The 17,029-nt window shown below is 44.2% G+C and overlaps 1 protein-coding gene across 2 annotated transcripts in view; it reads left to right on the top strand.

Annotated features, from left to right (window-relative positions):
- NDOR1 (NADPH dependent diflavin oxidoreductase 1) overlaps window positions 1-16,371 on the top strand; it is a 206,077-nt gene extending 189,706 nt beyond the window's left edge. For both annotated transcript variants that reach the window (XM_078642145.1, XM_078642146.1), the window contains exons 14-15: window positions 4,844-4,938; window positions 15,079-16,371. In XM_078642145.1, coding sequence (XP_078498271.1) covers window positions 4,844-4,938; window positions 15,079-15,223 — 240 coding nt within the window. In that variant the 3' untranslated portion in view covers window positions 15,224-16,371. The remainder of the gene's footprint in view (window positions 1-4,843; window positions 4,939-15,078) is intronic.
- The last annotated feature ends 658 nt before the right edge of the window (window positions 16,372-17,029 follow it).

Below are 17,029 nucleotides of genomic sequence, written 5' to 3'. Positions count from 1 at the left end.
CGCAACACCGCAAATAGATACAGCCGCCGGTTCTGAGAGGGCAGGGATCTGCGCCATTACCGCGTGGATCCGTCTTAAATTGAGAGCAGTGGTCCTGTTCGGCATAAATCCGGATTTGTCCGCGTGGATAAGCGTCTCTAAGTGCGGGGTCAATCGTACGGCTATAATTTTGGCCAGTATTTTCGCCTCCACATTTAATAATGAAATCGGACGATATGATGTACATTCGTCCGGAGGCTTACCAGGTTTTGGTATGGCTATTATCGTAGCTGTCCGCTGATCTCGGGGCAATTTCCCCTTAGCCAAGCTGTCTTCAAACATTCGCAGCAGGTGTGGAGCCGTAAGATCAGAGACGCGCTTGTAGAGTTCTATGGGGACCCCGTTCGGCCCCAGGGCATTAACTGACTGCAGAGAATGAATTGCACCCAGGACCTGGTGTGGCTCACTGGTTAGAGGCGGCAGACCCGGAAGCAGAGAACGGCCCGGGACCAGGGTTCAATTCCTGACGCGGCAGGGTCGTGGACCAGGGTCAGCGGACTCGATAATTCTCATCCCCGGTGCCTACTCTAACCATGGATCACACTCGGCAACTCTGGGCATTAGCTTGCCTCATCTCTACAACGGCCCCCCACATTCGCCGGGGATGCCTGGTTTCACCTTGGAGATACCCAGTAGGGACCGTCTCACAGGGGTAGCCAGGACGGGTTCCCCAGCGGTCTACAGCGCCAGGACGCCTCAGGGCAGCAGTGCGCTTTACAAGACACATACATTTACACATTTACATTTACCTCATCTGTCGTAAAGTCCGACTCCAACAGCTCGGCGTCAGAGTCTGAGAGGGAGGGCATTCGGATATCCTTAATGTAAGTCTGCGCCTCTTCAGATGACATGCGGAAGGTGGGGGTGTAAACCGCCTCGTAATAATTGGCTAAGGTGTCTACTATATCCATAGGGGTAGTGATTACCTCACCGTCGGTGTTGCAGAGCTGCGCTATCGTCCTTTGGGCCCTGTCTTTCTTTTCCAGCCATGCCAAAATTCTCCCTGCCTTATCGCCAACCTTGTATATAATGTGTTGCGTGCGCATAAGCCACTGTCTGACCTGTACCCGCTGGTATTCCGTAATTTCAGCCTGTTTAAGGCGCAACTGGCGCGCAGCCTCCTCAGTAGGATCAAGATCATGTCTAGATTGTAAAACATCCAAGTCGTACTCGAGTACTCGAAGGTCCTCTTGTACGGTTCGTTTATGACCCGTTATGGAAGCTATCGCCTGGCCCCTTAGCACCGTTTTGTATGCCTCCCACAGGACCCCTGGCGAGTCGACGGAATTGGTATTTTCTTGGAAGTAGCATTTCGTAGCCTTGACCAGCTCTTTTCTAATTTGTGGAATTTGTAAATAATGAGGCGAAATCGGGAAAATGCGCCTCCGGGCTTTCACATAAGAGGAATATACCATGGAGACTGGGGAGTGATCCGAGATACCTTTCAATCTTTTAAGGCAAGGGGTTCCTTTGTTTCAAGTGTCTGACTGAATCTTTATTTTAAGACATCCAGCAACTCAAGATCAGACATTTCAGGAGAAAGAATAAGCTCACTCCTGCGGCTTCCACCAAGGCCAAGAAGTGCCAATGAGTTTGCTGGGGGTGTGCTTTCCATCTCAGTAGGCCTGTTACACTTCACTAAGGAGAAATCTTTCTCTACTCTACTACCACCTGGCCCAGATAAGCACCAATCCATGAGGCCTTTCAGTGGTGAGGACAAACTGTTCTTTGCAGCTCCAACTGCATCCTCGTATCCAGGCCAGCTTTGCCACAGTTTGCATCCCAAGTGCATCTGCAGCAAGTAGAGCGGGCATTTGTTCTATGAGACATAGGGCCGTTTTACATCCTGGAAGGTTGGCTGGGAAGTGATTCCTATTATTTCCATGTAAAGAAAAGGGATTTGAGAAGTTCTCAATGAATCTACCTTGGTACCATCCAAAACGGTTCAGATCTTTGGGGCTGTCCTGAAATACAGCCTGGTAAAAGCCTTCCCTCTTCTGGAGTTAGCTATGCTCATTAGTCAGGTAGTAGACTACTTCTTGACCAGTGACATTGTGACTGAAACAACCAACTTTGTGGACAGGGTGGTTATCCCATAATAAGCTTTGCATTTGTTCGCTGCAGTTAAATACAGCTGAAGACAGGGAACAACTGTGGGATGATCAGTCTAAGCCTATCCAAGTTCATGATGCCTATTTCTGAGCTGGTGGACACATGTGCCTAACTCGGTCTGAGATGCACTTTCTGCTTGCCCCATTTGAAGGTCCAGAGCTTGACCAATGCCTCAGAAGATAGTTATGGTCTGCCACTCAGACAATACCAGAGACCTCTTCTGTTTGAGGAAACAAGGGTGCACCCAAGGTTCTTCCTGTTGATAGTGTCAGCAATGTAAAGTGCTGCTACACCAGCTTTTATCAGGAATTTGTAACAAGAAAAGGGCCCGTCTGAGCAGGCCTTTTCAGTCTACATGAGTAAGAAATTCAATACGTTTTTACCCTATCTTTGATGCTGGGTGTGCATCCATAGATGCATATGACACTCATTTCAAAACTAGATGCAGTCAATTCTTCTCCTAGAAGGGCAGGGGCCATTTGTCCTCGGGAATGGCCTAATGTTCATTGGACAAAACTTGTTTCTGGATGCTTTTGCTGCAAATCCTCTGATTCTAAGTGTATTTATGAAGACCAGGGAGTGCCTGGAATGTTCTACATCTAGTGAGATATGTCTTGGCGTCACTAGGCATGATTTTCAAACCTCCTTCATTTGCTCCAAAGGGCAATACCTCTGTTTTGCTAGGAAACCTATGGAAGGGGGTGGGATTAACAGCGCATCACCAATCGAACCAACTCTGAGCTTAGGCGTCGATTTCCTGAGGAACTGTTGCATACCTAGATAAATACTATGTATTGCAGCCTTCACAGGATTTTATTGTAATAACAGACCAATATCTTTGGCCTCATTCATGCTTAGCTGGTCAGCTATCCATGAATTCTATATATGTAAAGCTGTGTTCCTTACAGGTCATGCATCACTTGGGCAAGTGTGATTATGTATGTGTTTGGGAAAGGCAAGACAATCCCAAACTTGGCGCACGTTGTACTAATCTAATCTCAGGTTGCATCCCAGATGCAGTATTTGTGTAGCATCTGCTTTGCGACCGAGGATTATTTTTGCGGTTTGATGGATATACGAAACCATAACAGTGGGAAAAGTGGCATTCTGTAGGATTTCCGGAATCCCTGACATTATTATGATAAAAGCAAGAATACCATTGGTGAATCCCTCCGAATGCATCTAAATGCTAGGATGGAGACCTGAGAAAGATTGCAGACCGACATTCAAAATCAAAGAATGTCACTTGGCAGTGTTTTTCTCTTGGATAGAGAGGAGCCTCTGTTTCAAAAATGGAGGCATCCTGCAAATGGTCATCGCAGGTAGCGTGCAGTGGTCTGCTTGACCACAGTCTGCTCTCCTGATGCCCCTGCTGCGATTTGCTTTTGAGCTGGGCGAGCCAACAAATTCACAGGGAGAGCTGAGCCAGAGCCGAGCCAAGGGTCAGGATGGACTCTTAAGAACCCATGTACGAGCCGAGCCCTGAAAATAATTATCATCTAAATCATGCAACAAACATCATGGGAAAATAAGATTGTCTCTTTAAAACTAAAAAGGGTATTTCTTTGACATGCAGAAGTGTTTCACCTTAATACATCAGATTATTTTTGTACAGTGCACCCCCTGAACTCACTTTTTGAAAAGTGCTCTGATATTTGATAACAAAGTAAAAGGAGTCTTTGTAAAATAAAATATTTGCCTAGGGTTACACAATTTTGTCAGGCAGGCCAGGTCTGGTCTCAGGTTTTCTGGTTTTACATTATGCAATTCATTCACTAGATGGCTGCCTCTTTCTCTCATTTTTAACACAAAAGGTTATGTTTTTATTTCTTTGTGGAAGGCTTATTTTGGGCCAATGGGTCCAATAGGACCTTGAGCTCAGCCAGAGCAAAGCCTCTGGATGTATCCTTAACTGGCTAGACCATCTTTAATTCACATAGTGGAATCTTTACCACCTGATTTGATAATGTATTAACATGTCATTGGGATACAGTCGCCAACCATTGATATGTTCCATTGCAAGTTGGACAAAATGGTTAATGCCTCTTTTACCTCCCCTCTTTAATCTTGCAAATCTACGGGTCTCTCAATGCCTGCATTGAGTTGGAAATACATTTCTGACTTGCAGTGGACCTTAGTACAATGTGGCATGCCTTTTTCTGGTTGCAAAGTCCACAGTTTTGTAGTGCTCAATGTTTGCACCTGCAAAAAGTATTGGAGCTTTAGAAATATAAAGCTTTTTAAAATTCATATTGGCAGAACCCGTGCTTGTTCGCTAACTTTTTCGAAAGAACCCTCGCACTTGCCATATTTTGCTTTTTTAGGAAATAGGTCAAAATCACAAATCTTGACCAATATTACCAACACCAGAAATACATAGAACATGTTTGATCGCGTTCATTATTAACTTACTAGAGATTTATTTTTCTTCTTGCTACATTTGCACAAATATGCATAGCGTATAGCCGTGTAAACTATAGGTCTTTTTACTAAAAGGTGTTAATTCGGGTAAGTTCAAAAGTTCCAATAACGTCAAGTTTCTGGCTCATTTATGAAAACCGTGTCTTTTGTGAAATGTAGAAAGTTTAATCTTTCAATCGAAACAAAGTTTGCAAATTGGTGCTATTTATAAAAATCTCAAATAAAGCAACTGGTGCCATTTAATTCTGTCTTTTTATTTCCTTTGTTCCAGGAAGATAAAGTGTATGTTCAGCATCGAATTGGAGAAAATGGGGCCCTTCTTTGGGATCTAATTAGCAATAAACATGCCCACATTTATATCGCAGGGTAAGTACCTGTGCTCTATGGCTCTAGATAAAAAGCCTTTCCCTAAGGCCTCCCCAATGCAGTACTCAGAAATAAAAAATTAGCTAGCTAGCATTCGCGCCAAGAATTTTCAGTTCTGTGAAGGACACGGAGGTGAGGATTATGCTTCTCTTTCTAATATATTGCCACTCACAGCTGCCAATCAAAAAGTTTTTGTATGCAATAAAAACTAAATTTTCAATACATCACTTCCTGTATGACCCTATAAGAGCCACCATGCCCATTAGCTGAGCCTCTTTCTTTGCCCGACCAGTGTAGTCCAATAACATTAATTTAAGTCCAACCAATCAGCCTCCAACGCGGAGAAAAACAGAACCAACTGGAAGGTAGAGATCTTCTTAACCAGAATTACTTCTATTCCATCTTCTTTTCAGAACCTGAAAGTAATGAAACACAGGAAACCCGTAATTTCTGCTAAAACAGAACATAATTATATAAGGGTGGGCAAACATTACAAACATTGTAATATAACCGGGTGGGTTAATCCTCGCCTCCGTGTCCTTAATAGAATTTAAAACAATTGGTGTGAATGCTAACTAATTTTTTATTCTATTACAGGACCGGAGGCTTCTGGTTATGCTAGTTTAACACTTATCAAACACAACTGAAGCTTTGTCACCCACCTGTTTATAATAAAACTGTTTCAAATGTAAACTCAGAAGACCAATCAGCAGATCTTATAATGTCTTGCAGAGTAGAACTCAACATAAAAGCTCTAGATGCCAAGGCACAACGGACAGAATGTGCCCCAAACATCGGGTATCAAAAACCAGCCTTTAGCATATCTGACGTCAATCACCTGGCCATAGTAGCCGCAGGCACAAGTTTTAAAAAGGTTCCTGTAATGCCATCAACAATTGTGTCAAACATCAGGGTGTACAAGCCGAGTACATTCCTCGAAAGCCATAAAGCATTTAACCACAAATGATTTTGCATTAGCTGGAAAGCATAATATGTAACATTTCTTGACAAAGTTTTAATCCTGGCATTAATGTTAAAGGAAAACTCCTTTCGGAGTAAATACTGTTCCTGTAATGTCCAGAGCTTTCACGTCGGAGGAACGCCGACAGGCAGATAGGTATAGTAACATAGCTGGTTTGAACTATAATGATCCCTTGTCAACCTGTTATTAGTTGGCCATTTATCAAATAAGGAAAGAACTAGAGAAAATATCCCACAGAGATGAGTATTTTGGATTGGGAAAATTAGTTACCCTAATACCTTGCAATAACTAACAGATTACCGGGTGCATGCCCACCGGTTTGCCCTCTATCTGAGAATGACCTGCAGAAAAGGTCGAACGGAGGTTGTGAACTGAACGGTACTCCAATCCTTCTGACGCTTTCCCGATACGACATTCACAATGTGGGGTAAGTCAGCCCCCACGGAACCCACCTGCTGTCCTACGTAACAACGAACCCGGCCTTTCTAGGATGAAGAGTATCTTTTCCATGTGGAAGGCCCCAGGTTTGTCTAATGAACGCCGCAGCGTGTCTGAAAAGCCGGGCAATTCCCATTGTTGCCGGAAACCTTCATACCACAAGGACAACTGCCCCGATATTATTATCGGGCATTTCTGCGTAAGGGCCCTGGAGTATCGTCGAGGGGCACAAACTCAATCTGGCAGGTGACATCTCGTCTAAAGGAGTACTGGAAACCAAGATGGAGACTTCCATAAGGGTGTTACTAAGATCACCTTCGCTGATTGACATAATATTTGCGTCGCCACACTGGGAATTAGAATGAACGGAGGGGATCGTCGTTCAGTCCCACTGACCAGTGGTGGGACAGGGCGTCCGGCGTTTTTGCTAACGGATCATGTCTCCAGCTGAAAACATCTGCAGCTGACGAGGCATTCTGGGCGCAAAAAGGTATGTCATACAAGGACCCCAAGTCGCTTGCAACCATTGAAATATTTGCGGTTGAAGCTGGCCATTACTGTAATCTTAGTGATACCAGGAGTACCAGTCCGCTACTGTGTACCATTGTCCTGGGATGTATTCCGCAATGGCCGAAATCTGATGGCTCAAGCAGTATGCCAGAAGTCCTTCGCTATTTCCACTAGTAAAGGCGACGTTTGTGGGAAAAAAGGAGGGCCGGATCGCAAATGACCCCACCAACCGCTCCAGGCAGTTGATATGGAGATCTAACTCCTGCAAAGACCACTATTTGCCGTGGAGAGATCTCTGCAGTGTGCTCCCGGCCTCGACGGCTGGCGACGGACTCTATAACGATATCTGGCTTGGAGCCGAAATGGCTCTGCTGTTCCACCCCTTAACCTGTTCTGACCACAATTGCCTCTTTTCTCGCGCTTCCTGAGAGAAGGCACCAGATCTGTATTAGACAGGCCCTTTTTGAAAATCTTTCTGAGAGGCCCGATAATGAAAGATTGAATGGATGATGCTAATAGCCCTACTAGTCTGGTAATTGCCCGAAGGGAACTGTCTGCATGGATAGCACCGGTATGAGGTCCTTTCTGAGATCCGTCAATTCAGAGCGTGGAAGACTTAGCCGAGCTGTCTAGGAAAGTACAACAAATCTCAGAGGGTCCACCGTCTGAGACGGATAATGAAATGAGATAATCCCGGTAAGTTCTAACCCAAGAAACACAGAGGGTTCCTAACATTTTTTATATCCGTGATAGGCCATTACATATTGTATCCCTTAAGGGAACCGGATTTTGTAAAAGAGATATGTCGTCTGTAAAGTTGCGTGGCTTAGGCCTGTGTCTGTGCTAAGATGCGTACAGCACCGATATATACGATCCTACGCATGCCTTGTTCCCTTAAGGGAGCAATCACCGGTTGCATTAGCTTGGTGAAGCATCAGGGAGCTGAGGAGAGCCCTAAAGAAAGGCCAAATACTCCAACCACCAGTCCCGCCATCAGAAATGCAAGAAAACGATGGAGGGGAGGAAAGATAGAATCATTAGGTGAGCATCTCGTAAGGCTAAGAGAGGGATGCCATTCATCTTGAATCGCTTGTGTGTCATGAATTGGTTGAATACCTTGGAAGGGATTTGCTAACGCTAGTTGGAATACTTGAACAGACTGTAAAATTATGCATCGCAAAAAGACCATTCATAATTCCAGATTGGTCTTTGACCAAAAGGTAAATGTGCCCACATCTTGTTTTGAGGCATCTTTTAATGAATCTTTCTCCAAGAGGTTACCCGCCGCTAATAAGGGTTTGCATCTCTTTGTAGAGGTGACGCCGTTGGTGTTCCCCAATGGACATATAGCTCCTTGCTTCCAGCCCATTAACACATCCAGATCCAAAAGTGTGGCCGATTCCTGGCAACCAAATCCATCTACAAGGAGTTCGGCTAAGGGACCTGCTATGTCTAAGAGTGTGTCCTGGCATCCCCGCCAGGCCCGGTCAAGCCCTTTCTTGAGCACTTTCACAACCTTTAAGAAAAATGAGGAGACTGGCGTAAATTTCATGTCTCCGCCAACTTATTCTGGAATATTCGGCCAAGGCATTCTAATCGCAGTCTATTGCACATGTCATTGTGGAATCCCTTCCTTAGGTTAACATAAAGATAGTCTGCCACCTCTAGAGTGGCGCCCAGTCGGACGAGCGCGGATGCCCAATATCCGCCGGATTGAATGTGAATGGAGTAGGTTATCGGGTGTGGTATCTACAGCCTGCTTAGATCTTACTTGGGAGGAGCCCCCTCATCAGTGAAGTCCGTGTTCATGGTGTCCTTGTCTATGTGCACCTTCTCTTAGCGTTTTGCTTTACCACCACCGGATTAGAGGGGCTGGACTGCCCATGGTCGGGAGCATTAGCTTTAGGTAAGCCTGCGAGCACGTCAGCGTGTGGCCATGGGCCAGACTTGGGCTAGTCTGTGGCCTCTCCAGAATGGAGATGAGCAGGGACTTGAATTCCATGTCCTATCGCAAAAGATTGTACTTACTTAATAATAGGTTTTAAGGTGGCTACCAAGGCTTGCTGCACAGTGCTAGGGACTGCCTTCTCTGTGGCCGACTCTTGGACGGCGGCATCCAGAGCGGCAACAAAGTTTTGTCATCTAGGAGACTTTCCTGCCACTACTAAGGATAGACCTCATCCTCTTTATCTCTCACCCACTCAATGCTTATGGGTGTCTATATGTCATATTTTAGTGCAAAGCACAGAATAGAGGAGGAGTCGGGGGGGAGCCAACCCCATGCACACAAAATTTTGAATAATGCACCTAGCTCCTCTGCAATACTGTAATCTAAATGATTGCAGCCCACGAGGGCGTAAGAGCCATCCAATACTAGGAGCATGTGCTCACTCCAAGGGCCAACGTATTGTTGCAGCCTGGTAGGCGTAAGAGTAAAACTGTCCATGTAACGTTCGAGGCAATATGAGCCTCGAAGCAAGCATAGGGGGCGCGTGTGACGTGCGTAGCCTAAAACACCCAAATAAAGCCCAGTTGGGCTACGCACGTTGGAGCTTTATTGGCTCAATCCCGCACTCGGCCATTCGGGAAAGCCTTTCAGGGTGTAAGCGCGAGACCGCGCAGTGAACAAAAAAGGGATATCCCCCAATAATCACTTTGAACGCTGCCAGTGACAAGGTGGTACCTCCGCTCCCACGGGAGCATCCTGAATGTGTGCCCGGTCGGGCCAAGTCTCCCAGCGCCATCGCGCTCACATACATGCAACCATGTAGTCAAGTAAGGACATTGCGGCATCTCCACTCCTGCGGGAGCATCATGAATCTGCCCGGTCGGGCTAAAGCTGCCAGCGCTAACGCACGCACATACAGTTAATGCAGAAATATAAAAGTAAGGCTTAGCGTAACAAAGTTAGTATATGCTCAGACTTTACCAAGCGGTCATTGTGAAATCGCGCATACATAGCAACCCCATGCACACACTGCAGAAACAACACAGTCATGAACAAATGTAACGTCTGCAATTATCTTGCCCAAATGGGCTAACAACAATACAGAGCACAAGCGCGCGACATCAATCAGGCATGAGGAAAACCTAAAAATCACAGTATAAACCAATTAAGCACATGATAATCATTATATAAACATGCAATGCAACTTAACTTCTGCGTGAGCAGCAAAGAAAGTGGCTCAGCTAATGGGCATGGTGGCTCTTATAGGGTCATACAGGAAGTGATGTATGGATAAAGCATCATGGGAAATGTAATTTTTATTGCATACAAAAACGTTTTGATTGGCTGCTGTGAGCGGCAATAAATAGAAAGAGAAGCATAATCAGAAGCCTCCGGTCCTGTAATAGAGTTGAAAGATGCAAATTATGTAAAAGATGGTGGAGTATGTGGTGAATGTGGCAAATTCATATATCTGATAAAATGCCGTGGCCCTGGAATTGTGTAATCCAAGTGCTGCACTGCAAATGTGGCTTTTACATCACATGCATAACTAACTGTTTTCCCTACACACGTTAAAGAAAAGCATGAACATGTATTCCACTCAGCATGTAGTAATTATCGCTTCAGTGCCTTTTAAACAAGTTAACGCTAGTAGCAAGGACACTCTCTACGCTTATTCCTAAATCGAGGATGAAGGTCTGTTTAGACTAGAGTCAAAACAGATCTTGCGAAGTCAGGTCTTCAAAAGGGCGGCGAAGGGAGCTCTTGTTTCAAGGGAGCCACACTAATCAGTGTAGCACAAAACCAGGACAAAAGTACAGTGCTTTAAATACAATTGTTAGTGCTATACAAAACTCCTTGTAAGTAAGTTCAACAACTTGACTAAAAGGCATTCTTGAATATATTCCTGTCACCGACCATTCAGCTGGTTATAATCAGCAAGAGTAGGGCAGCTCGAGTGCTTTGCAAAAGACAATAGTCGCTAAAGCAAGAACTAGAATTAAGTATGTGAGCGTGTTAAATTAATACGCATTCAAATTAGCTCGTTGCGGTGATCGTGCAAAAAATAAACTTTGGTATTGGAACTCCCAGTAGACAAATTTCACCGCACTGTAAGTGTCTACCGCATGATGGCGCCATAGACCAACTGACGGAAAAAATGGCTTCAACTTGCATTTTACTAAGGTGACATATATAGTTTGTTCCGTCAGATTTTTTTCACCGAGATGTTTCTTGGTGATTTGAAACCAAATGTTGATGATTGCAGAATTAAATGTTCATGAGCCACAGAGACGGAAAACATGTATTTATTTGCATGTATGTTCTAGTTTTCAAGAGTGGAGGAGGATCAGTACAGTTGTCAGATGCAGCATTGTCGAGGTTGGCTGTGTCTGTCCCCCTGTCTGGGTAGAAGTTTGTGTGTCAGTTGCCTTTGAGGTAGTTATGGTCCAGTTGATATTCTTGTTGTCAGATGACCACATTTCTCAGAAACAATGGCGTGTTAGAGATGAGACAGTAGTTGGAGCGATTTAGAGGGGCCAGTGAGAGCTTTTCAGCGATGACCCTGGCCCCTTTAGCTGATGAGAGAGCATGCATGGTTTGAAGGGGACATTTTTGAAGTATGATTAGAGGCTCATGATATCGTTTGTTTTCTGATACTAGCATGCATGAGCAGCTGTCTGATCGGTGTACTGACAACGTGGATGGTTTTGTATTCAGGTGGTTGATGGAGTCTGCATTTGGTTGCTGCAGTCTGCAAGTTTCAGGGTCTATGTGTTGCAAAGGGAATTTTGTCTGATTTTGGTGTGCCGCCTTATAATGTTCTTTGAGGTCCTTATGAGAGAGTGGAGGGTGAAAGGCTGGCTTTCCTGTGTTTTTTTGCATTATATCGTGAGACATTTTTACATGACCTTGCACCATTTCGTTATTGCTTAAAGTGGAGTATAATTTTGATTCCGGCAAGCATCAAATCACTCCAGTGGAACCTTTCCAATTGTAATGTGGTTTGTTTTTTACTTTACAAGTTACTGTAATGTAATTGAGTTTGGCTACAGCCATTTCATTTAATCTTAACCCAATTTACAACAGAGGAAACATCCTTTGGCTAACAAAAACATCAATTTAATCTTTCAGAATACGTGCATTTCAAAAAGTAGCCGGGAAAGCCAATATTTTTGGCTGTTGTTTCATGAATAGCTTTGGGGTGACACTAGTGATGCCTTAGTTTTGGTCGCAGACAGTTTGCCCGTTCTGTCTACATTTGAAACTGCAGAATCTCTGAGAGGCTTCACGTGTGCCACTGATGCCCATGTTCACAATTGCAGCCCTTGCCATATGAGAAAGTGACACACCTCTTGCCAGTCTTGTGTAGTCATTCATGATGGTGAATAGAGGGCCCTGATATAAAAATGTACAATAATATTTGCAACCAAAAGGTAGTTTTAATACAGAGATGATAAAAAATAAAAGACGAAGTGAGTGCTAGTGAAAAAAAATGCCCAGCGTTTGAATAGTGATCAGTGTTGTGCCATGGACCTAAAATATTCTCTATTTTAACTGTTTGTCTTGATTATCTGATATGCACACTGGTGACTTTATTCACACATGCGTATCACGCTTCAAGAGAGCACTAAACAAGTTTTTCTCTAGCGTTCGTTCGTTAATCTTTATTTCGGCAATTTGCCATAAAAGATAAGCATAAAATTAGTACAAAACAAAAATCAGACATCAGTATTACATCAATAGCGGGATAGCACACGGGTACAAAAGAGAGAATGCCCCAATACACAACAACCTATACTGTAAAAACAGTCGAATAAATCAGTACTGATTAATTATTTACAAACAGTCTATAATATTACGAATTAAAAGTAGAAGCGATTTAACAATATAGCTAAAATCTTACATAAAATGACCTCGTACATGAGATTTATACACTAACTAATACGTAATCTGAATCAGGGATGGAGTGCCCTGGGAATTAAAAGCAATCTCTTGTGCCATGCTGCTTCGAGAAATTTGGCCATTGCAAAAACAGTTACTTTTGAAAGGTCAGTCTTAAGAATTCTAAAGGCCTCAGAGCATTTAGCAAACCCTAGATTTTTACAGAGTGAATTATCCAAAACCTTCTAGCCGCAATGTAGGCAGGGCAAAAGAAAACTAAATGCAATTCATCTTCAAGCCTACAATTGCACACAGGACAGTTTTCCAGGGAGTGCTGCTTCCGTTTACTGGTAAATGCTCTTAGCGGAAGAGTGCCATACCGCCATTGCAGATATAATTTCCTGGCCAGATTCGGAAAAATGTCATCAAGAACTGACTCAAACTTGTAGGAATCTTTCACCCCAAGAAAAGTGTTAGCCAAGGAATCTGGGCGTGTACCATGTGTGTGAGATGCAAGGTTGCATGCATGGAAAGCTGCCACCAGATGTTTGCGGGACAGTCCCTGACAGGCCATTTCAGGATCACTCCACAGGGTAGGAAGACCCAGCCGGGCAAACTCAGTTTTTAGATATTTAAACCACGGGATGTTCTCTATAGTAGGAAGAGCAAGAATTTCCCGCAGTTCCTGCCTATAGTTGGCTAACTCAGGAGTGGACCATAATCTTCTCCAGAAGGTTAAGGGCTTTACACCCAGTACTTCGTCCAAAGGTTTCAGACCCAGATCCAACCTAAGGGGCAGAAGGGGGGTGCTAGCCGGTAACTTTAAGCGTTGTCTAAGAAACTTGTTTTCAGCAATGACTAGCTCTTTTTTGCAGACATGTCCCCAGAGTTCACTACCATAGAGAATCGCACCTCTGGCCTGGAGTCTATAAATCTCCAACGGGGGGGCTAGCGGTCTAGCAGATGATTTATTAGAGTTAACTAGCCTGATTATTCCCCCTGCTATTTGAGCCAATCTGAGCTGGGACTTAACTTGATGGTCGCCCCATTCCAATTTATCATTCATGGTCACACCCAGATACTCAAACGTAAAGACTCTTTCTAACCTGTTCAGGCCTATAGAGGGGTTGGGGCGTATTTTTTGGGGGGGATTAAAAATCATGTACTTGGTCTTGAGGGCATTATTTCGAGACCATGCGCTCCACAAAATGCCTCAAAGCCCTCACCTCGTCATTTATTTATGAACATGTCTTTGTTAAAACTAACATTTAGTGGCAATTATTATTCTACTTTTTTTCATTGGAGACCACTGTTCACTCACTCATTTAACTTCCACAAGTCCCTAGTTATTCTTCGGTCTCCCCCTGTGTGTGAGCACTGTCATTCATGATTGTGTATTCAGTATGCCAATTAGTGCTTTCAGATACCTGAAAATCGCTGCCTCTTTTTAGTCCCAGAATGTCAGCAGGTATGCTGCCAGGGAGGCAGCCTCATTTCTAGGATGGGGATGAGTGGGTGCTATGGATCAGGTTATACATGGATATGCTGTGTTTTTAACTGTTTGAATTCAGGTGATTGGCTGTTTTCCATGTTATTGTTTTTGGGTTTGAGACAGAATTCACAGTGATCTGCAATGCTGACAGTGGGATGTGTCGGGGCGTTTAAGTTTTAGGTAACTGTGCAAATCCTGGGATTTCTACAGTCTTTCTCAAAGATACTACCCACATCCAGTCTGTTCATGTCTTCTCTGAAATCTTACTTCATAGGTTAGTGTGCGTGATCAGAGATAACCCTGGTGTGTTCCGTGGGCACCGATGCGTGTGGTAAACCCCAGGGCAGAGCTAGGATCCCAATGTAGGCTGCCTCTTGCAGTTTTATACTAGGCACTTTCACAGAACATACTTACTTTCGCTGGGAGTTGTAGCCATCTGTTACTCCACCAACCCTTTCATTGTCTGTTTTTGATAATTGGGACACGCTCTTCTCTACGAGTACTATTAACTGAAGACATAGGAAGCATACACTGTGCTCAGCTAGAGAACCAACGTCTCCTATGAGTAGTTACGTATCTGGAAGCAGTATGCTCATCGAAGGGACTTTCTTGACGGTTGCTGCTACTGAATCGTAACTCTGCAATGTGCACTGCATGGGATATGCATTGAAGCACCCTCACCATGCTTACGCAATTTCCCTCTTACTGCTTCTTTAATGTTCTAGACAGAGGTCAGGGCTGTGGAAAGAAAGAAATACGTATAAACAGCACTCTCGCCTTACTGACTTCAAATCTTTGTTGACATGATATATTCGTGAGATGGCACACAAAGTCTTGTAAATATGTCAGGCCTTGTTTTAGATCATTTTTTTTTCTACTTCTTTCCAGAAACGCCAAACTAATGCCAGCAGCCGTGGCCGATGCGCTGAAGTCCGTATTTGAGTCTGAAGGTGGGATGTCTGCGTCAGAAGCTGACCAGTACCTGACTGCGCTCGAGCAGTCGCGGCGGTTCCAGACTGAAACCTGGTCCTAACACTTGGGAGAACAATAATGTGTCTGCAGTACCTCAGAGCCTACAGGAATCAGGCCTCGTTAATGTGAACCAGTGGGCACCTAGGGCATGATAAAGATGAGGAACGCGGCATTCCATTCCTCAGGGCATTCATGATTCACCGCCATGTGTCATTAAATCTATCCAGTGGGACACGTAGTCCATGATCAAAGATGGGGAGCAGAGCACACTGAACCTCAGGCCTGCATGACTCCTAGTCATGTGTCATTAATGGGAACTGGTGGGACACTGTGGCCATGATCTAAGATGGGGGACGAGGCATCCTATCCCTCAGTTCCAACATAAAGGCATATGTCTTCAATCTTAAGTGGTGGGACACAAATAGTGTCATCAGAGATGGGAGAGGGCTTTCTGTACCTCAGGGCTTACATGAATCACAGTCATGTGTCATTATTGGGATCCTGTGAGACACAGAGAACATAGCTAAGATGTGGGACAGGGCCTCCTATCCCTCAGTGTCAACATAAATCATAGGCATGTGCCATTATTCCTAAATGGTAGGACCAGGCTGTCACCAGAGGTGGGAGATGGCTTGCTGCACCTCTTAGCCTATAAATCATAGCCCTAACTCCTGTATGGTTAATGGTAACAAGCAGTGGAAGACATAGGGTGTGATCAAAGATTGGAAATAGGAACACTATACCTCAAGGGCTACATAAATCATAGGCATGCTATTAATGGTAACCAGTAGGATGTATATGGTGCGATCAAGCATTGGTGGGGGGAGAGTGAACGCGTGGCATACCGCAGGAGATGTTTATCAGAAGTGAGCAAGTATCAGCCCAATCACGAGGCAAACTTGCAAGATGTCTTTGCTGATAGAAATTAATCTGAAAATGTTCCCAAATCTCTTAAAAGGGAATGTAAAAATCACAATCTTAGATCAAATCGGATGATTTCATATATATAAAGAGGCTAGTCACTTGAGTCATGTTTAAAACTGGCGCAGGACTCAAAAAGTGTGTTCCTAAGCAGAGGAAGAGAAGCAGAGGGGAGACAGAAGCAGCTGCATCTGATGAATCTATAGCGGTTCTTTTAACCAAAATAAAACTCCAGTGTGAACCAGCCTTGCTATGCTTACTTTAGGTGGGGCATTGGACTGGACAGTATTCTCGAGTTGGGTCTTGTCATTTTGTTTGGGACTTCAATCTCATTTTTCAACAATATAATGACAATACTGCCTCCAGCTGAAATTGTGCACATAATTGTTCTTGGATGCTGTGAGAGTTATATAAGATGGAGTGTTCCTCAGACAGTCATCATGTTTGTCTCTCATTCATTTGAAACTCTTGAGGTCTATCAATGCGTATCCAAATTTCTGGAAATGGTCCATTTTGTTTAATTAACTGGACCGAAGGAAGATCTCATAGCCTGAAGCCCCACCCCTTCCCCATCCACCACATACACAGTTCCCTTATTCAGTACGTTGTTCCTGTGTCCAGCTTGAGGATTTTTGGAGGAATACTTTGATTGGTTTTTCTTTCCATTACTGGTTCCCTGCTTGTCGCTTTTGTTCTCATACTGTGATTTTACCATTGTCTTGCTTGACTACTTTGCCTTAACTTTGATCTGCCCTCATGACATCCAGAGCAGGTTATCTGGGATAATGCAACAGTGAATGCCAGTGTCCTTTGAAACATTTTGAGGGTCCTTACTAGTAGGTGCTCTTCCGACAAATTATATAGACGTGCCGCCTTGCACTGTGTCATTGGTATTTCGATCTTGATGGGTTGACGCCAGTTAGCACTTGGCGCAGTAGGGCTTACG

This window comes from Lissotriton helveticus, chromosome 5_1 (genome assembly GCF_964261635.1).
Source record: "Lissotriton helveticus chromosome 5_1, aLisHel1.1, whole genome shotgun sequence".
In the NCBI taxonomy this organism is placed as follows: Eukaryota; Metazoa; Chordata; class Amphibia; order Caudata; family Salamandridae; genus Lissotriton; species Lissotriton helveticus.
Note: the sequence above shows the minus strand (reverse complement) of the source record. Positions and strands in the feature narration are given on the sequence as shown.